Source organism: Myotis yumanensis, unplaced genomic scaffold (assembly GCF_028538775.1).
Source record: "Myotis yumanensis isolate MYYU_CA2020_CCGP unplaced genomic scaffold, mMyoYum1.0.hap1 SCAF_3, whole genome shotgun sequence".
Lineage (NCBI taxonomy): Eukaryota > Metazoa > Chordata > Mammalia > Chiroptera > Vespertilionidae > Myotis > Myotis yumanensis.
Window position 1 is genome coordinate 101,653,139 of NW_027223754.1, and position 20,926 is coordinate 101,674,064.

At 43.6% G+C, this 20,926-nt stretch overlaps 1 protein-coding gene across 7 annotated transcripts in view; it reads left to right on the top strand.

Moving 5' to 3' along the window:
* The first annotated feature begins 3,325 nt into the window (after positions 1-3,325).
* The window catches only part of HDHD5 (haloacid dehalogenase like hydrolase domain containing 5), a 41,824-nt gene continuing 24,223 nt past the window's right edge, over positions 3,326-20,926 (top strand). For all 7 annotated transcript variants that reach the window (XM_070409189.1, XM_070409192.1, XM_070409193.1 and 4 more), the window contains exon 1: positions 3,326-3,454. In XM_070409189.1, the coding sequence (XP_070265290.1) occupies positions 3,329-3,454 (126 nt within the window). In that variant the 5' untranslated portion in view covers positions 3,326-3,328. The remainder of the gene's footprint in view (positions 3,455-20,926) is intronic.

Below are 20,926 nucleotides of genomic sequence, written 5' to 3' on the forward strand. Positions count from 1 at the left end.
ATTCCCAGTTAAGGTATATGCCCAGGTTGTAGGCTTGTTCTCCAGCAGAGGGCAGGCAGGAGGCAGCCGATCAATGATTCTCTCTCATCATTGATGTTTCTATCTCTCCCTTTCCCTTCCTCTATCTGAAATAAATAAAAACATATTTTAAAAGAGGAAAACATTGAAAAAAATAACAAGTGTTGGTGAACATGTGGAGAAAAAAGGGCACCCTTGGGCACTGTTGGTGGGAATATGAATTGGTGCTGCCACTATGGACAATAGTATGAAGTTTCTTCAAAAAATTAAAAATAGAACTGCCATATGACCCAACAATTCCACTTCTGGGTATTTATCTGAAGAAAAAGAACATACTATATAGTATATATGCACTCCCATATTAATTGCAATATTATTTACAATAGCCAAAATATGGAAACAATTTAAGTGCCAATGGATGGATAAGTGGATAAAGAAAATGTGGTAGGTATGTATGTGTGTGTGTGTGTGTGTGTGTGTATATATATATATATATATATATATATATATATATATATATATTAGAGGCCCGGTGCACAAAAATTTGTGCACTCGGGGGGGGGGGGGGGGGGGGCGGTCCCCCAGCCCGGCCTGTGCCCTCTCACAGTCTGGGACCCCTCGGAAGATAATGACCTGCTGGCTTAGGCCTGCTCCCGGGTGGCAGAGGGCAGGCCCAATCCCTAAGTGCAGGCCCTGGTCAGGCTCAGAGCAGGGCCAATTGGGGAGTTGGGGCGCTGCCCCATCATGCACAGAGCAGGGCGGATGGGGAGGTTGCAATGCCACCCTCAGTCACGCTCAGCGTAGACTGATTGGGGGGTTGGGGCACCGCCCCCTGTCACACTCAAGACAGGGTCAATGGGGAGGTTGCGGCGCCACCCCCTGTCACGTACAGAGCAGGGCCGATCAGGGGGTTGGGGCACTGCCCCCTGTCACTAACAGAGTAGGGCCGATAGGGGAGTTGGGGCACTGCCCCCTGTCACACACAGAGCAGGGCGGATCAAGGGGTTGGGGCACTGCACCCTGTCACACTCAGGGCAGGGCCGATGGAGAGGTTATGGCTCTACCCTGTCACACACAGAGCAGGGCCAATGGGGGCGGGGGGTTGGGGCGCCACACCCTGTCACACACAGAGCAGGGCCTATGGGGGCAGGGGGTTGGGGCACCGCACCCTGTCACACACAGAGCAGGGCCGATCAGGGGGTTGGGGCACCGCACCCTGTCACACACAGAGCCGCAGGGCAATCGGGGGATTGGGGAGCTCCCCCCCCCCATCAGGCACAGAGCAGGGCTGATCAGGGGGTTTGGGCACTGCCCCCTGTCACGCTGATCCCGGTGCTGGGAGGCATATTACCCTTTTACTATATAGGATAGAGGCCTGGTGCATGGGTAGGGGCCGGCTGGTTTGCCCTGAAGGGTGTCCTGGATCAGGGTGGGGGTCCGCACTGGGGTGCCTGGCCAGGCTGGCTGAGGGGCTGAGGGCTGTTTTCCCGCTGGCAGTTGACTAAAAGCTCCCAACCGCTCCTTGTTTTCTTTTTTTTTTTATTTTATTCTGGGCCAGCTTTAGCTCTGAGGCCTCGCTGCTGAGAACATGGATACAATGTTGCGGTCCGGGGTTGACTGACAGCCAGTTTTGTTTAGCTTCTTATTTGCAACATAGTAATAGTTGCTTAGAGTTGCAGTTGAGAGTCCGGCAAGTGAGGTGGGGAACGTTGGAGTCTGCAGTCCCTGGAGGAAGCAAGCCTCCCTGCTCTCTTCAGAGCCATGGCTGCCAGCCGCCATCTTGGCTGACAGTTAATTTGCATAAGGATACGCTGATTAGCCAATGGGAAGGGTAGCGGTCGTACGCCAATTACCATGTTTCTCTTTTATTAGTGTAGATATATCATGTAATATTATTCAGCAATAAAAAATAATGAAATCCTGCCATTTGCAACATCATGGGTCTTGAGGGCCTTTTTAAATCTCATGGCACACATAAATTAATTACTAAAAATCTGTGGCACACCAAAAAATATATTATATTTTTTGCTAATGTGACAAGAAAAATAGGTATAATTTTGATTCATTCCCTCTGGACCGCTATTTTTGTGTTGGCTGTTGTCATTTTTTTATTTGACGATCAAAGGGAAAAGAGGTTAATGCCCCTGACTAAATAGTCAGATGTATATTTTAAAATTCTTGAGTTTCACTGGTTGAAAATTGCTGTGCTAGGGGAAATAAGACACAGAAAGACAAATATCCTATGAACTCTCTTATATGTGGAATAAAAAACAAACACAAAAACAAGTCCCCTCACCCCCCTCAGACCCAACCAAGCTCATAGATACAGAGAATAAGAGAACAGATTGGTGATTACCAGAGGCTGAGGTGGGTATGAGTGAAATGGTTAAAGGAGGTCAAAAGGTACAAACTTCCAGCTATAAAGTAAGTACTGTGAACTTAAAGTACAGCATGGCAACTATAGTTAATAGTAGATTGTTTATTTGAAAGTTGCTAAAAGAGTAGATCTTAAATATATATATATATATATATATATATATATATATATATATATATATATATATTAGCCTTCAAAGCTGAGGACCAAAGGGTATTTATTGCTAACCCCTGAGTTAGCAGCATCTCTGATGCCCACCTTTAGTCCTCCTCCTAAAGTTAGATATATTTTAGGCTCATCTATTCTTAGTATAACTATATACAAGGACAGATCAAAGGGTCTGGAAGGGGGCATCCTACACATTTAAAGTGGTGGGAACACACAGCTGTGCTTAGTTACCCAACCCCTCTCAAGACAGTTACCATCTCAGGATCTTGTCTCAACCACCCTACAAAATGTGAGTTTGGAGGGATTACTTATGCAGTATATAGTTTCCCCAGGAAATAGCACAGAGCCCAGCAGAAAGGAAGAATATAGCTAATATTTACAAACACAAGAATGAACAACTGGCACCCAACAAGCATTCCTTGATTGACTGGGTACTTGAACATCAAAAGAAAGGTTTGCTCTCCCAAACCCTCTTCGCAATCAAGGTTTAGTTCCCTCCCCGGACGTCATCAAGGGTTCAGGAAGCTGGGACTTTGGCCTGAAACCTACGATCCAGAAAATCAGCAGATATGAATGCCATGCCAACCGTGAACACCAGCTTGTAACATCATGTCTTGTTTAGGAAGAGCAGGACCTTGCGCCTGTTCGCAGCCCAGCTTGCTGCCGGGACACCCATGCGGAACTACAAATCCCGAGAGGCCTCGGGCGCCTCCGGCCGCTGATTGGCTGCACGGCACAGGCGTAGTGCGCGCAAGTGGTGTCCCGATGGCTGTTCCTGGTTTGTTTGCCGCGGTCCGTGCGGCGCCTGGGCCCTGGCAGCGGGTGGCGTGCGCGGCCGTAGGGTTCCGGGGCCGCTGCCCTGGAAAGGGTTACGCTGTGGGCTCCGCGCAGGTGAGCCGGTCCGCAGGACTTGTGGTGAGGCCGGGAGCTGCGGGATGGGAGGCCGCGGGTCCATCCGCTTCAGCCTTCCTGGCCTCCTGGGAAATGGCCGTGCCTGGGCAACTGACTTCAAGTGCCTTTGGTTCTTGCCTTAAGCACCAGTGTTTCTTGCACGCACTGCCTCCCCCTGACTCGAGGCGATTTGGCGGTCTTTGGCCGGGGAGAAAAGTTACTCCGCTAGAGCTTAAACAAAACACCCAAAACGTGCACCAAGATTGTGTCATGGCCTCTTGCTGCTCTTCGCCCCCCAAATTACCCAGCCTTTTCTGCCTTCCCATTTTTCTGGTCAGGGTATGGTTCATGCACTTCCTCTTTGATTTCCATGATGAGAACCTTTTATGATTTTCAACTGCATTTGAAAGAGATTTGGAGACTCGTGCCAGACTCCCCTCCGGAGCTGCACCTGTAAGGGAACAGGCCAGAGATGAATGTGGTTTTTATGGGGCCTTTTTACTTTGTTCCCATTGGCTTGTGGGCCTGCATGTAATAGGTAGCTGTTAGGTCAGGAGGTGGGGGCAGGGTTTGGGAGAAGAAAACTGGCGCAGAGTCCCTAATTTGTGCCAGGTACTTAAGTGATATCTAATTCTCAACCTTTGAAGTAGGCATGACTCTGGTGTTAGTAAGGAAGCTGAAGTTACGAATCAAGTTTTTTTTTCTTTTAAATCTTTATTGTTCAGATTATTACAGTTGTTCCTCTTTTTTTCCCCCCATAGCTCCCCTCCACCGGTTCCCACCCCACCCTCTGCCCTTACCCCCCCCCCCCCCCACTGTCCTCATCCATAGGTGTACGATTTTTGTCCAGTCTCTTCCCGCACCCCCCACACCCCTTTCCCCCAGAAAATTGTCAGTCTACTCCCTTTCTATGCCCCTGATTCTATTATATTCACCAGTTTATTCTGTTCATCAGATTTTTTATTCACTTGATTTTTAGATTCACTTGTTGATAGATATGTATTTGTTGTCCATAATTTTTATCTTTGTTTTGAAGAACTTTTTTAAAATGTCAAACACCTGATATACTACCATGCCAGGACTCTCAGCCAGATAGTTATATCTATCACCCTGACTTTCCCCTGAGCCACTTTGCCTTCTAAGTTCACAATTTCTGTATGTAATAATGATAATATTTTACATTTGTATAATGCTTTCACAGTAACCCTTTGATGTATTTTAAGTTAAGTACTTATTTAAAAAAAATAGTACTTTGTGCCAGGCATTAAGTACTTCACAACTATATCATTAATCCATATAATTTTCATAGCAACTCCATGAGGTAAGTACTATTATTATTCCCACTTTACAGATGGAGGAACTGAGTCACAGAGAGGTTAAGCGACTTGCCCAAGGGCACACAGCTGGTAAGTGGCAGAATATGGAACCCAGAGCAGTCTGGTGCCAGAGTTCTAGCTCTTGTTAGCTATGTTATTGTAATCATTTTGTATATGGAACAGCTAAGATTCAAAGAAGTTAAGTGACTTGACCAGTGTCACAGAGCTAAAAGTACCCAAGCTGGAAGCATAGAGTGATAACATATTGATAAAAGCACTGCAAACTAATGACATAAGTATAAAGAATAATTGACATCATTTATAATTATTATATTGATTCTGGCATCCTGAGATATCTCTGAGTGATTTTTCCGATATCATAGAATTTAAGAGTATTAGCATTTGAGTTGAATCCTGCCTGTACCGTTTACTGGCTGTTTGACCTAAGGCAAAATACTAAGCTTTCTAAGCTTCAGTTTCCTAATATATGTAACTGGCGTGTTACTTACTATGCAGTGTTTTTGTGTGAATATATGTACGGTACTTTTTATAACAAACTAGAGGCCTGGTGCACGGATTGGTGCACCAGTGGAGTCCCTCAGCCTGGCCTGCGCCCACTCACAATCCAAGACCCCTTGGAGGATGTCGGACTGCTGGTTTTGGCCCGATTAAGCATGTGCCCTGACCAGGATTGGGCCAAAAACAGCAGTCCAACATCCCCCGAGTGATGTAGTAGTATGCGAAGCGGCAGGTAGCTGGGCTGGGCACTGCACTGCTCCCTCTCATCCCGGCCCCGCTGTGCCTGCTGCTGCCTCCACTCAGTAGTGCTGCCGTGGAGGCGGAGTGGCTCGTGCGCAGATGCGTTTGCCAGCTGTGAGCCGGGCATCTGGTGCCCGTCAGTCAGCTGAGCGGCACTCCTGCTGTGGGAGCGCACTGACCACCAGGGGGCAGCTCCTGGTTGAGCGTCTGCCCCCTGGTGGTCAGTGCGCGTCATAGCTACCGGTCGTTCAGTCACTTAGGCTTTTATATACCTAGATGATGTGGAGTACTTTGTACAATGACTGACATGTAGTAAGTTATCTCAAATATGGAAGTGATTGGAGGAGACAGTGAAATGGACTATAGTTGTAATGCTGTTTAAAATGGCAGTTGCCAACTGGTGGTCTGCAGACCACTGGTAGTCCATGAGATTCGAAAGGTTGGCGACTGCTGGTTTAAAACATACCAAGCCAATTGTAGGTAAAAAGCAAAGAAAAAGGAACATCTAAGTAGTCCCTTAGTTTCAAATTAATCTTAAACCACACATTTTATCACTGACACAATATGAACTTTAATTAGAGGATATGGCCTAATACCCAGGACTAGTTAAAAAACAAAATCAAGTACTATAGAAAAAAATCAGAATACAGATTGGAGAATGAAGATAAAAATGAAAAGAAAAAAATGTATCCCTTTGTTCTTTTCTCTAGGTACTTTCACTTTTTTTTCTTTCTTATATTTCTTTTTCTTATACCTTCACTTAAAAGAATAGACTTTATTTTTATAACAGTTTTAGGTTTATAGAAAAATTGAGCAGAAAGTATAGAAAAGTCCCTCCCCCCAGTTTCCTTATTATGAACATCTTGCATTATTAGTGTGGCATTTTTTTTTTTTTATAGTTGTGTATCTTCACTTTTTATGTTGCTGAGTGCCTGGTTCTCTCTTCATTTACCATTCACCTGGGGATCGGAGATGATGATTACTCACTATATAGTTACAGATGAGGGATCCTCAAGGATGTTGCTAAATTGGTCTGAAACCTTCCTGTTCTAAGTAACAGGAATTGAGGATTCTTATGTCTAAGAGAGAAAATCTTGTGATTATTTAGAATATGGCCACATAAGACCACTAAAACTGTGTTGCAGACATCAGCACAGATGAACTTTTTATTTCATTTTTTAAAATATGTAAGTTTTCAGAAATCCAAAAAACAAAATACAGCAGTTTCTTTTTTCTTTTTCTTTTTTCTTTTTTTTTATTGATTTCAGAGAGGAAGGGAGAGGGAGAGAGAGAAACATCAATGATGAGAGAAAATCATTGATTGGCTGCCTCCTGTACGCCCCCTGCTGGGGTTCGAGCCCGCAACCCAGGCATGTGCCCTTGACTGGAATCAAACCTGGGACCCTTCAGTCCACAGGCTGATGCTCTATCCACTAAGCCAAACCAGCCAGGGCTAGCATTTTCTTGAATAGTGTCATTTTGTCATAAGATTGATGAGGTACTGTAGGAACTTAACTTTTGTTAATATCAATTAGTTTTGGTAAAATTGGTTTCATTATATATCACTAGAGGCCCGGTGCACGAAATTCGTGCAGCCGGTGGAGGGGGTCCCTCAGCCCGGCCTGTACCCTCTCCAATCCGGGACCCCTCAGGGGATGTCCAACTGCCTCTCGCAATTTGGGACTGCTGGCTCCTAACCGCTCACCTGCCTGCCTGCCTGATCGCCCTTAACCCCTCTGCCTACCTGCCTGATCACCCCTAACCACCTCTGCCTGCCTGATTGCCCCTAACCACCTCTGCCTGCCTGCCTGATCACCCCTAACTGCTCCCCTACCAGCCTGATCACTCCTAACTGCTCCCCTGCTGGCCTGATCGCCCCTAACCGCCTCTGCCTTGGCCCACACCCAGGACCCAGGATTCCCTCCTCCAGCCGGTCGCAGGCACCCGGGACCCAGGCTTCCCTCCCTCTGGTTGGCCGCAGTCACCCAGGACCCGGGCTGGCTTCGTCTAGGCTGGTCACAGCTGCAGGGGACCGTGGGCAGGCAGCTTTGCCCAGGTCACAGCTACAGGCGCCCGGGCCCACAGGGCTGGCAGCTTGTCCCTCTCCCGGGCCACAGGTGCAGCCGCTGGCACCTGGGACCGTGGGGACCGTGAGGCATGCAGATTGTCCCTGTCCCGGGCCGCAGCCCCAGCTGCTGGCGCCTGGGAACGTGGAGCGGGTGGCTTGTCCCTCTCCCAGGCCACAGCCACAGCCGCTGGAGCCCGGGACCGCAGGGCATGCAGCTTGTCCCTCTCCCGGGCTGCAGGCACAGGCGCAGCCTCTGGCACTGGGACCACGGGGTGAGCAGCTTATCCCTCTCCCCCGGGCCGCAGCCTGGCTGGTTCCCATTCCTCTCTTGTGAGCTCATTTGTGCCTGGCTGGTCCCCATTCCTCTCTCCCCAGTGTTGAATGTCTGAGCCATTACAGTGTGAGGGTGTGGCGACCATTTGCATATTAGCTCTTTATTATGTAGGATTTTGCTTCAAGTCACAAATCCTATTGATGATGTTAAGTGAGGAGGACATACTGTACTATGAAATCTTCCAGATTCGGCAATTATTAACATTTTGCCACACATGCTTTGCTTATCTCCTCAGTCAGGACCCCCCCCCCCCCCCCCTTTTTGGGGTCTATAAGATTTTAAAACAAATTTCTGATTGCTTGTCATTTCAGCCCTAAATTCTTCTATGTGTACCTATAAGGAAATAAGGACATTTTTAATATAATCACAATGCTATTATCATACCTAACAACAATAGTAATTATTTAATATTACTTAAAATTCAATCCTTTAAAAATATTCCCTGATTGTGTCAAAATTATGGGCAAATGAGTTTTACATTTACACTTTCAGAACAGTATGCTCTGTGTTCTACAGTACAAGAAGGAAGGTAGATCATGTGCTAGAAAGACAGAGTCCTTGTAAGTGTCACCAATTCTGTGTTGGCTGGTGTGACTCAGTTTCTTAGGTGTCATCCTGTACAGCCAAGGTTGCTGGTTCAATTCCCTGTCAAGGCATATGACCACGTTATGGACTTGATTCCTGGTAGGGGGCATGTAGAAGGCAGCTGATCAATGTTCTACTCTTACATTGATGTATCTTTCTCTCCCTCTCCCCCACTCCTTTCTTCTCTAAAATAATCAGTAAAAATATATTTTTTAAAAAGAGTTACCAACTCTTTTCCCTTGAGAAGACATAGGGTGGTCAGAAAGTGCCTGAGGGGAAAGGTCTACCTTATTTTGCTCTAAACCTTCATTTTGGGGGGCATTCAACATTCCGTCAACCTTTATTGAGCACCTACAAGGGTCTAAGCATTGTGCCAGATTTGGGGGTTTGAAGGCAAATCACACCCTCTTTCCCTTTAGACTTCTGCAGTGGTTCTCTTTGAAAAGAATAAGATGATAAAATTTGAAAGGAGATATGGTTCTTTTAACCGGGAAAAATCTATAGAATTTTAAGAGATTTTATGAAGAGAAAAATGAAAAGCAAATGTATCCCTTTGTCCTTTTCTCTAGCTACTTTCACTTTTTTTTCTTTCTTATATTTCTTTGTTTTTTTCTTATACCTTCACTTTAAAAAGGCCATTCTGAAACCTGTCTATGGAACCCAGTTAGGACCCCGATCCTAGTGGGTTTTGTTGAGGAAAAGGAAGATGTTGCAGAGATCCTTGAGAGCCATTGGGTGCATGAGTATATTGAGAACAGAGAAGAGCTGGATCTCAGTGGCTGGGGGCTGGCAGGAGGTGTTGGATGACCTGGTACCTCCTGGGTCCCTTTTGTGCTTGGAGATGTTGCTGTGTGGGCCCCTGAAGAGCTCTGACTTTGCTGTGAGCTCAATTTGAGGCTGAATTTTTAGTCTAGCATTTGTGAACTGGGTCAATTTGACTAGTTTAATTTTCTCTAAATTTGGTTTTTCTTTTTCATTTAGTCGATTATCTAGTGAATATATAATGAGCACCATGTATAAACCAGGCTACTTTTGCTAGGTAATGTCAATTGGAGGTAATGACACCTACCCCCAAAGTGTTGGTACAATGATTCAATAAAAATATATAGCTTAGTACAATCCACATATCTGGGGTGCAGAATCAGCCATTGGAGTAGAGAGAGATGCTGTTTGTTCAAGCATTTCTTGCATGGTATGTGGGACTTGACAAGTTTCTCTTGGCAGCTCTGTTTGCTGGTGGTCAGAAGTGCTATCTTCTTGGTTTGAGTTTCTCTCCTATTTTTCCAGTGTCCTTTCCTACTTCTAGCGTGGCACTGAAGCTGTCATTGTGTAAGGCTGGGAGACTCTGCAGAAGCTAGTGTGAAGGAGCTGGAAGATCCCTCCCTGGGTAGTCTTCCTCGTTCAATGGAGGGGAGATGGGATTATTACTTTGCAGTCTTTTATCGGTGGAAGTGGGGTATCCCTTTCCCCACTGAGAGTGGAGTTCTTATGATATCCTGAGAAAGAGAATTTTCTGAGACTCACATGGGAGGATGAGTGATTTTTATTTGCGTGGAAGTACATACCTGGGTTTCCAGGGCCCCATTTCTCTTAGTCCAGTTATAGAAGTGTAACTAAGGATTCAGTAGAGCTAAAATCAAAGCCAATGTCCAGAGTTTCTTTCCCATGTTGCAGCTGGGTCAGTTCAGCATCAGGCTAGTTACAGTCCACTCGTCCATTGTGTGTGGGAGTCCTCATGTCCATGGGCCACACAGGAGAATGCCAGGAAACAGGAGCAAGAGCCCCACAAGCCAGGAATCAACCAAGAAAGCCCAAGAACCCAAGAGAAATCAAAAGAATGAACTTCTTTGCGCAGGGAATTAAGTTTTCCAAATCTTCCCACACTTGCAGTGGCCGTGCCCATTCCGCCAATGATCTGTTCCCAGGTGTGACTGACAGACAAGCACCTTCTCTAGTCCCCCCAAATGTACTGGCATGCATCTAACTCCCCCCTGTCCAATCCCATCCCCCAGTGGTCTGTGAGGAATGGACCACTGGTGGCTTCCTGGGGAGTGTAAAGCTGCAGCTTCCTGGTGAAGCTGCCTGAATGACATGCCTGTAATATTTGGCCTTCCCTATTCTCCCTTCTTGTTATTTATTAATAACTTGGTTAATTACAACTGTATCAACTCCATTTTCTATATTTCTTGTTCCAAAAACCCATGTCTCAGCTTCCTTGATCCTACACCCTCTTTTTTTGTTGTTGTTAATCATTACCTAAGGATATTTTTCTATTGATTTTTAGAGGGCATGGAAAGGAGGGGGAGAGAGAGAGACACAGCAATTGGTTGCCTCCCCCACTCACCCAGACCTGGACCAGGAATCTAGCCTGCAACCAAGGTACATGCCCTTGACCAGAATCCCCCTTGACCAGAATCAAACCTGGGACCCTTTAGTCAGAGGGCTGATGCACTGAGCAAAACCAGCTATGGTGATCCCACACCCTCTTGATTTTCCTCCTCATGCTAGTTGCTGCTCCTTATTCTTTTGCTATTGACTCTTATGTGGCCTATCCTTAAATGGTGATGCTCTTCCTGGTTCTCTGTGAGCCACACTTCAGCTCTCACCCTGCTTGTGCTTCTGGGGCTCTCCTGTCTTTTCCTAAGTTTCAGCTGAAAGTAGAGGCCTTCTAGATTTTCATCTCCAGGACCTTCTGTCCAGTGCTGACATCTCCACTTGCCTGTGTTGCAGGTCCAAAGTGGGACATATTTTCTGCCCTCCCCCGCCTCTTAGCTGGTGCTCCTCCTGAATTCCTTGGGTCAGTGAGTGATACCAACATCCACCCTCCCAGGTTCCCAAGCCAAAAAGAGCATGGAGTTTCTGTGGCCCCGCCCTCCTCTCCTGCATCTGATTGTTACCAGGCCTGGCTGTTCTGCCTTCTACTCTGATCTGCCTTATCCTTTCCATTCCTGTTGCAACCACCTAGTAAAAACTACCACCATCATCTCTCTCTTGGATTGCAGTGAATCCTAACTGATGTCCTTCAACTTGACTCTCTTCAGTCCACTCAATCCATTCTTCACTCTGCAGCCAAGATTTTTCAACAGCAAAAGTCTGATGATGCCATTTTCCTGTTTCAAACTCCTTATTTTATGTTGGCCAATCTTGTCATGGCCAATACTCCCCATCTGCAATAGGTAAGGTACGCCTGATTCAGGCTCTTAGGGTCCCTTACATGCCCTCATCTCTTAATATAATGCTCAGTGTAGAGAAGGCCCTGTACTGCTTGTGCTGCTTGTTTAGTTGTCTTCCCCTTGAACTTTTAGGCAGAGCCACTTCTGCCTGCTTGTCTAGCCTGGTGCTGATTGAGTTCTTAATATGTCCTAATTATGCCCCAATTAATTAATTATCTGCCTAGATTTAGTGGGACATATGCAGGTGACCAGGGGTCAGCAATAACAGCCTATCCCCTGGTACTTCAATGTCTAGACAGTTGAGCCAAACCAGAACAGATGAACACACAAGACAGAATTAGTATGCAATCACACAAGGTTTATTTACCTATTTCTAGTGGGTCCAAGGCTCCAGCAAAGGCCACCCGGTGATGCACACCGAAAGACAGACAACGAAGACGGAGACAGACAGGCGGCCGCAGTTGGTTCAGGCTCACACAGCAGAGCAGTCAGTCAGGGGCTCGTCTCACGGATTGAAGTGGAATCCTCCTCTTATCAGGCAGGAGATGTCCACTGAAGAAGGTCCGGTCTTATAAAGCCGGTAGTAAACAACTTGTGTCTTATCAGTGTGGGCCAGACGGTGTGCCTTATGTAGGAGCAGGGCGTTTACACTTTAAGGGCTTAGGACGTTTACATCAAGATAGTGGGGCATTCACCATGTTTATAACATTTTGGAAGTTACAGAGTATTGGGGTCTCCACACAGCAAACATTTCACACAATAATAATTTCACACATTACAGGGGTTTCCTTATGATCATAACATTATAACACAATAGATATTGTTAAATGAATGCATATATTTAAATCTTTTGTTGCCTAGCTCAAAATTATCTTATAAAAACCTGCCTGTTTAATTCTGTTTACTCAGAACTTAAATACTTAGGATTGCTTTGCACTTAGGAAAATGAAGCAGTTTTATTGAGTTTTTATGTCCTAGACTAGTTTGTTCTTTTTTAAACAAATTTTATTTTATTGTTTAAAGTATTATAGATAGTAGTACATATGTCTCCTTTTTTTTCCCCCCAATGACCTTCCCCCGGCCTCCCTTACCCCCCAGCACATGCCCTCACCCCACCCCCCCAGTGTCTTGTGTCCATTGGTTATGCTTATATGCATGCATACAAGTCCTTCGGTTGATCTCTTACCTCTCCCTCACCCCCCAACACTCCCCAGCCTTCCCACTGTAATTTGACAGTCTGTTCCATGCTTCTCTGCTTCTGTATCTATCTTTTTGTTCATCAGGTTATAATGTTCTTTATTATCCATAAATGAGTGAGATCATGTGGTATTTTTCTTTCACTTCCTGGCTTATTTCACTTAGCATAATGCTCTCCAGTTCCATCCATGCTGCTGCAAATGGTAAGAATTCCTTCTTTTTTATAGCAACATTAGAGGCCCGGTGCACAAAATTCGTGCACAGATAGGGTCCCTAGGCCTGGCCAGCGATCAGGGACAATCGAGGCCTTCTGGCTGTTGGCCGGGCCTTCCTTCTGGCTGCCAGTCGAGGTCTCCCTTCATTCCGCACTGCCCCCTGGTGGTCAGTGCATGTTATAGAGAGTGATCAAACTCCCAGTCTCCCAGTGGAACTCTCGAGGGGATACTTTGCATATTAGGCTTTTATATATATAGATAGTATTCCATTGTGTAGATGTACCATAGTTTTCTAATCCACTCATCTGTTGATGGGCATTAAGGCTGTTTCCAAATCTTGGCTATTGCAAATTGTGCTGCTATGAACATAGTGGTGCATATATCCTTTCTGATTGGTGTTTCTGATTTCTTGAGATATATTCCTAGAAGTGGTATTACTGGATCAAATGGCAGTTCCATTTTTAAATTTTTGAGGAAACGCCATACTGTTTTCCACAATGGCTGCACCAGTCTGCATTCCCACCAGCAGTGAAGGAGGATTCCTTTTTCTCCGCATCCTCTCCAGCACTTGTCATTTGTTGATTTGTTGATGATAGCCATTCTGACAGGTGTGAGGTGGTACCTCATTGTCGTTTTGATTTGCATCTCTCGTATGATTAGTGACTTTGGGCATGTTTTCATGTGTCTCTTGGCTTTTTGAATGTCCTCTTTCGAAAAGATTCTATTTAGGTCCTTTGCCCATTTTTTGATTGGATTGTTTATTTTCCTTTTGTTGAGTTGTATGAGTTCCCTGTAAATGTTGGAGATTAAACCCTTATCGGAGATAACATTGGCAAATATGTTCTCCCATGCAGTTGGCTTTCTTGTTGTTTTGTTCATGGTTTGTTTTGCTGTGCAGACGCTTTTTATTTTGATGTAATCAAAATAAATGTTTTGATGCTTATTGTCTCCTTAGTCTCTCTTGCCCTAGAATCTGTGTCTGTAAAGATATTACTACGACATATGTCTGCAATTTTGCTGCCTATGGAGTCTTGTAGGATTTTTATGGTTTCCCATCTTACATTCAAGTCCTTTAGCCATTATGAGTTTGTTTTTGTGTATGATGTAAGTTGGTGATCTAGTTTCATTTTTTTGCATGTATCTGACCAAATTTCCCAGCACCATTTATTAAAGAGGCTGTTTTCACTCCATTGTATGCTCTTGCCTCCTTTGTCGAATATTAATTGAGTATAATGGCTTGGGTCAATTTCTGGGTCCTCTATTCTGTTCCATTGGTCTATATGTCTGTTCTTGTGCCAATACCAGGCAGTTTTGAGAACTGTGGCTTGGTAATATAGTTTGATGTCTGGTATTGTGATCCCTCCAACTTTGTTCGTCTTTCTCAGGCTAAGCTGTGGCTATTCGGGGTCTTTTTTTATTCCAGATGAATTTTTTGAGAGTTTGTTGTAGATCTTTGAAATATGCCTTTGGTATTTTACTAGGTATTGCATTGAATCTATAGATTGCTTTAGGTAGTATGGACATTTTAATGATGTTGATTCTACCAATCCATGAACATGGTATGTTCTTCCATTTGTTTATGTCTTCCTCTATCTCTTTTTTCAATGTCCTATAATTTTCCAAGTACAGGTCTTTTACGTCCTTGGTTAAGTTTATTCCTAGGTATCTTAATTTTTTTTGTGTAATGGTAAATTGGATTGTTTTTTTTCATTTCTCTTTCTGTGAGTTCATTATTGGTGTATAAAAAGGCCATAGATTTCTGGGTGTTAATTTTGTATCCTGCTACATTGCAAATTCATTTATTGGGTCTAGTAGTTTTTTGATGGAGTCTTTGGGGTTTTCTATGTATAATATCATGGCGTCTGCAAATAAGGACAGTTTTATTTCTTCTTTTCCAATTTGGATGCCTTTTATTTTTGCTTCTTGTCTGATGCTATGGCTAGTACTTCTATTACTATGTCAAACAGGAGTGGTGAAAGTGGGCATCCCTGTCTTGTTCCTGTTCTTAGGGAAAATGGATTTAGTTTTTGACCATTGAGTATGATGTTGGCTGTAGGTTTGTCATATAGGGCTTTTATTATGTTGAGGTATGATCCCTCTATTCCCACTTTGCTGAGAGTTTTTATCAAGAAAGGGTGTTGGATTTTGTCAAATGCTTTTTCTGCATCAATTAATATGATTATGTGATTTTTGTCTCAGTTTGTTTATGTGATGTATCACATTTATTGATTTGCAGATATTGAACCATCCTTGCATCCCTGGAATAAATCCCACTTGGTCATGGTGTATGATCTTTCTAATGTATTGCTGAATCTGATTTGCTAGAATTTTGTTGAGGATTTTAGCATCTATGTTCATCAAGGATATTGGCCTGTAGTTCTCTCTTTTTGTGGTATCTTTATCTGGTTTGGGGATTAGGGTAATGCTGGCTTCATAGAAAGAGATTGGAAGTGTTTCCTTCCTCTTGAATTTTTTGGAATAGTCTGAGTAGGATAGGTTTTAGTTCTTCTTTGAATGCTTGGTAGAACTCCCCTGTAAAGCCGTCTGGACAAGGGCTTTTGTTTGCTGGAAGGTTTTTGATCACTGTTTCAATTTCTTCGGTAGTTATCGACTTATTCAGGTTTTTGGACTCTTCTTGGTTGAGTTTTGGGAGCTTTTTTTCCCTAAGAATATGTCCATTTCATCTAGGTTGTCCATTTTGTTGGAATAGAGTTGTTCATAGTATTTTTTCATAATCATTTGTATTTCTGTGGGATCGGTTGTTATTTCACCTCTTTCATTTCTGATTTTGTATATTTGGGTCCTCTCTCTTTGCTTCTTGGTGGGCCTGGCTAGAGGTTCATCAATCTTGTTTATCCTTTAAAAGAACCAGCTCTTGGTTTTGTTGATGTTTTGTATTGTTTTGGGGGGGTTTTGTGGGTTTGTTTTTTTTTTGTTTTTTTTTGGTCTTTATGTCGTTTATCTCCACTCTGATCTTTATTATTTCCTTCCTTCGGCTTACACTGGGCTTTTCTTGTTGCTCTCTTCCTAACTCTTTGAGTTGTAGGGTTAGATAATTTATTACCATTGTTTCCTGTTTTTTGATGCAGGCCTGTAGAGCTATGAACTTCCCTCTCAAGACTGCTTTCACTGTGTCCCATAGATTTTGGATTGTTGTGTTTTCATTGTCGTTTGTTGCCATGAAGCTTTTTATTTCTTCTTTGATCTCTCTGGTAACCCAGTAATTGTTTAATAGCATGCTATTTAGCCTCCAGGTGTTTGATTTTTTTTATTGTTTTTATTGTTGTTCATTTCTAGTTTTATGCCATTGTGGTCTGAAATGGTGCTTGATATGATTTCTATCTTCTTGAATTTGAAGAGACTTTGCCTGTGACCCAATATATGGTCTATCTTTGAAAATGACCCATGTGCACTTGAGAAGAATGTATATTCTGTGGCTTTGGGGTGAAATGTTCTGAAGATGTCAATTAATTCCATCTGATCTAGTGAGTCATTTAGGATTGATGTTTCTTTGCTGATTTTTTGTTTAGAGGATTTGTCCAGTGGTGTTAGTGGGGTATTAAAGCCCCCTACTATGACTGTATTGCTATCAGTCTCTCCCTTGATATCCTCCAAAAGTTTTTCATGTATTTGGGTGCTCCTGTATTGGGTGCGTATATGTTTACCAGAGATATATTTACTTGTTGGATTGCTCCCTTTAGTATAATGAAGGGGCCTTCCTTATCTCTTGTTATGTCCTTCACTTTGAGATCTAATTTGTCCGATATAAGTATTGCTACCCCAGCTTTTTTTTTTTCATTTCCATTCACCTGAAAAATCTTTTTCCATCCCCTCACCATCAGTCTGTGTGAGTCCTTTTTTCTGAGGTGGGTTTCCTGTAGACAGCAGATATATGGGTCATGTTTTCTTATCCACTCAGCTACCCTATGTCTTTTGATTGGGGCATTTAATCCATTAACATTTAAAGTTATTATTGGTAAGTACTTGTTTGTCACCATTTTTATTCTTTATGCCTGTGTTCCTTCTTCATTTCCTATTTCTTCTATTTACAGCAGACCCTTTAGCATTTCTGCATTGCTGGTTTGGTGGTAATAAACTCCCTTTGTCCTTTATTGTCTGTGAAGCTTCTGATTTCACCCTCAATTTTGATTGATAGCCTTGCTGGGCACAGTATTCTTGGATTCAGACTTTTCCTTTGCATGACTTTGTATATTTCATTCCATTCCATTCTTGCCTGATGTATTTCTGTTGAGAAATCAGTTGCTAGTCTGATGGGGGATCCTTTGTAGGTAACTTTCTGTCTCTCTCTGGCTGCTTTTAAGATTCTTACTTTGTCATTGGTTGTTGCCAGTTTAATTATAATGTGCCTTGGAGTCGGTCTTTTGGGGTTCATTTTGTTTGGGACTCTGTGAGCTTCTTGGATTTGTGTGAGTTTTTTCTTCCCTATATCAGGGAAGTTTTCTGTCATTATTTCTTCAAACAGGTTTTCTATTCCTTGCTCAGTTTCCTTTCCTTCTGGCACCCCTATTATGCAGATGTTGGTTTGTTTCATGTTGTCCCAAAGTTCTCTTAGGCTCTCGTCCTGTTTTTTAAGTTTTTTTTCTAGATGCTGCTCTGCTAGGGTATTTTTCCTACCTTGTCTTCTAGCTCACTGATGTGGTCCTCTGCTTCTTCTAGTCTACTATCAATGCTTTCCATTGAGTTCTTTATAACAGTTATGTCGTTTTCATTTCTTCTTGGTTCTTCTTCATTTCCTCTTGGTTCTTACACATATTGTTGAATGTGTCTTCCATTCTTTTCAGCCACCTTATGGCCATGTCTCTGAATGATTTCTCTGACATATTGCTTGCCTCCTTTTCGTTTACTTCCTTTTCTGGTGATGCCTCCTTTTCTTTCATTCGAGGGCTGTTGCTTTGTCTCCCCATGATCTCTCTTCTCCGGGTGTCTGGTTATGTAGCTCTCTCTCTCCTGCATTGATTTAAAGGCATAAAATACAACACAACAAGGCACAATGCACAAGGCACTAAACACAAATGCATTCATGATACTAATAACCCCAAATAATGGTGACCACCTGAGAAAAGAGAGTTAAAGGATAAGAAAAAAAAAATTGCAAAATGATATTGAGAAAAGAAAAAAAAGTAAGTGAGAAAAGAAAGGGAATAAAAAAGAAGGGGGGGGGAACTATTTATATGGGGAGAATACTCCAGTAGAACAACAACTAATCCCAAAAAATGCAAACAACAAATACCCAGAGATGAATGCAAACTACAAACAACAACTAATAACAAACCAGGAGAGGAAAAACAGAATCAAAAAATAAAGACAAAAACAAAACAAAAAAAGGGAAACAATCTCACAAACAAGCAAAAAAAACCCCAAAACAATCTAATCAACAATCAAGCAAACAAGAACAATAGGACAGAGAGAAAGCAAGACAAAACAAAATAAAGCAAAAAACATAGTACAAAACAAAACAAAACAAAAAAATAACAGGAAACAAAAAACAAAAAAAAGGGAAGAGGAAAAAAATTTTGATAGTGATGAAGGCGAAGAAAGAGGTGTGTATGCACTTGGAGCAGGGGATCGGAAATTAGATTTATAAGTAGGATGAATTTTTAACAGGTTGTAAAAAGAAGAAATAGGGGAAATCTAGTGCAGGAATAGAGTAAGAGAACAGGACAAAAAAAGGGAAAAAGTAAGGGATGGAGTGTTGGCATAAAGGTAAAGTTGAGATAGTGTAAAAAGATGCTAAAGGAAAAATGAAAATAGAATGCAGAACATTAATCCCAAAATAAAATAAAGAGAAAATAAAATGACACTTTAAAAGAACGGTTACAATAGTAGTAGTAATAATACTAATTAAAAATAAAAATATAATAATTAAAAAGGTAAAATCAGGTGAGAAAAAAAGAAAAAAATTAGTTTCTTAAGTAAAAGGTGAGAAAAAATAAAAATGTGCAGTAGTGAAGGTCATTCACTTCCTCTACTCTTCTGTTTTGCACACCTTAGTCCTGTCAGGTATTCAGGAGAGTGTTGAAGTTCCCTGTGATACACTGCTCCTCTGTGTTGTAAACCACAGTCCTGATTTTAATGCAGGCAGTATTTCTTTGTTTCCCAGACTGCCTTTATTTGTGTTTACAGAAGAGTCAATGTGTGATTCAGCCCCTGGGTGGCAGTGTTTCTGGATTGACCTCCGGGGCTATAAGTCCTCTCTAGCCAGTATTTAGGTTTTGTTTTCCCTATTGCACTTAATACTGGTTTGGGAGAATGGACTGTCCCGGAGCTGATTCCTTAGTCATTACTCCCCGCTCTGATTTCCAGGTTCCACAAAAACAACTTTCCCCTGCAGTCTCTGTGAGTGTCCCCAATTGGGCGATCCTATGTATTGGGGTTAGTAATCAAAAGCAAGGATTTAAAGAGAGGAAAAAAAGAGCCAGACTAAGTGCGCGAGCTCGCAACCTCCACTGTCCAGCTCTGCGCACAATTCTCCCAACATCTCTTCCGCACATCTTCTCTTCCCTGGCACTAAGCAGCCAGCACACTGGCAAAATCTGAGGCTGCCTTTTTTGCGCCCAGTCCAGCTATGGGCTGATTTTTAGAGTTCCCTTTTGCCAGCAGCCCTGTGGATCCCCTTCTGCACTCTCGGATCACGCTGGCCCCAACGGCCACAGACTTTGTGGGGCGCCTACTTCCCCCGCACGCGTTCCTCTCTCCAACCTGGATTACAAACCACACCTTTATCTAGGCTAAATCTGACCTTTCCGTGAGGCGGAGCAGGGCTCGTCCAACTCCACGTATTCACGCTGCTTGAGATCCACCGTTCCTGGGTTTGTAGCTGGTCCCTGAGTGCCATGGTTGCAGGGTCCCTGGATGTATATGCTTTCCAATAACAGCCACTTTCCCCTTTGACTAGTTTGTGCTTTCACCCAAGCTTAGTGAAGGTCTGGAACAGTTTGTCTGTTTTTGGTTGATCCTCACATAGGAACACTATGCACAAAATAAGAATGACTTCACTTGGCACCCAGAAAAAGACGAGCAAACAAGTTAGGTTGGATTTTTTTTTTTTTTTGACAATTGAAAAACATCTCATAATTAATAGTTTATGAAATAAGAAATTGAATGAATATTTTTTTTAATTCAAGAAATACAGATTAAGATTGAGAAGGCAAATCGAGAGCATATACCCCCCCCCCCCCCCCCCCCTTTTGGCTGCATCACCATAACCACACCCCTGGCTTCTGTAATCTTGCTTCTTGATGGATTGACAGTGAGAGGCAGGGGAGGGGAAAGGCTACGTGCGTGTGCACACAGCATTCTCTGGCCTGGGTCTGGGAACTTCCCCCTAGGCGCAGATAAGGAACTGAGAGCCCTCCCCCAGTAGCCTAAGCAACAAGCAGCGGCTCTTGAGGCCCAGGACCCAGAGGGTCAGCGTGGGCCTGCTCAGCTCCCGGGCCCACCCTGCTGAAGCCCGCACCACAGGCCTGGCCGTAGGCTCCGAGCTGCAGGCACGATGCGGTGGTAGAAACAGCAGAGAACAAGGGGCAATTGTGGGAGGGCAGGCAGTGCCAGGGCATAGGGAGAGGCAGGCTGCTGCCCCACGCCCGACAGAGGGGCGACCCCTGGCCAGCGCTGAGGGTCCGAGCTCTGCTAAGTTGAGGCGCTCCACCCCTCCTTTGCTAACTGCAGCAGATACCTGGAAGCCTAGCATGTAACATAGAAAGAATGTCTAGAATGTGTATGTATGCCATATATAGGAGACAAGAAACCTAGAAATGTATATAAGGCAAAAACCTTGCTGCATTCAGCGCTCAGCCTCTGGAGA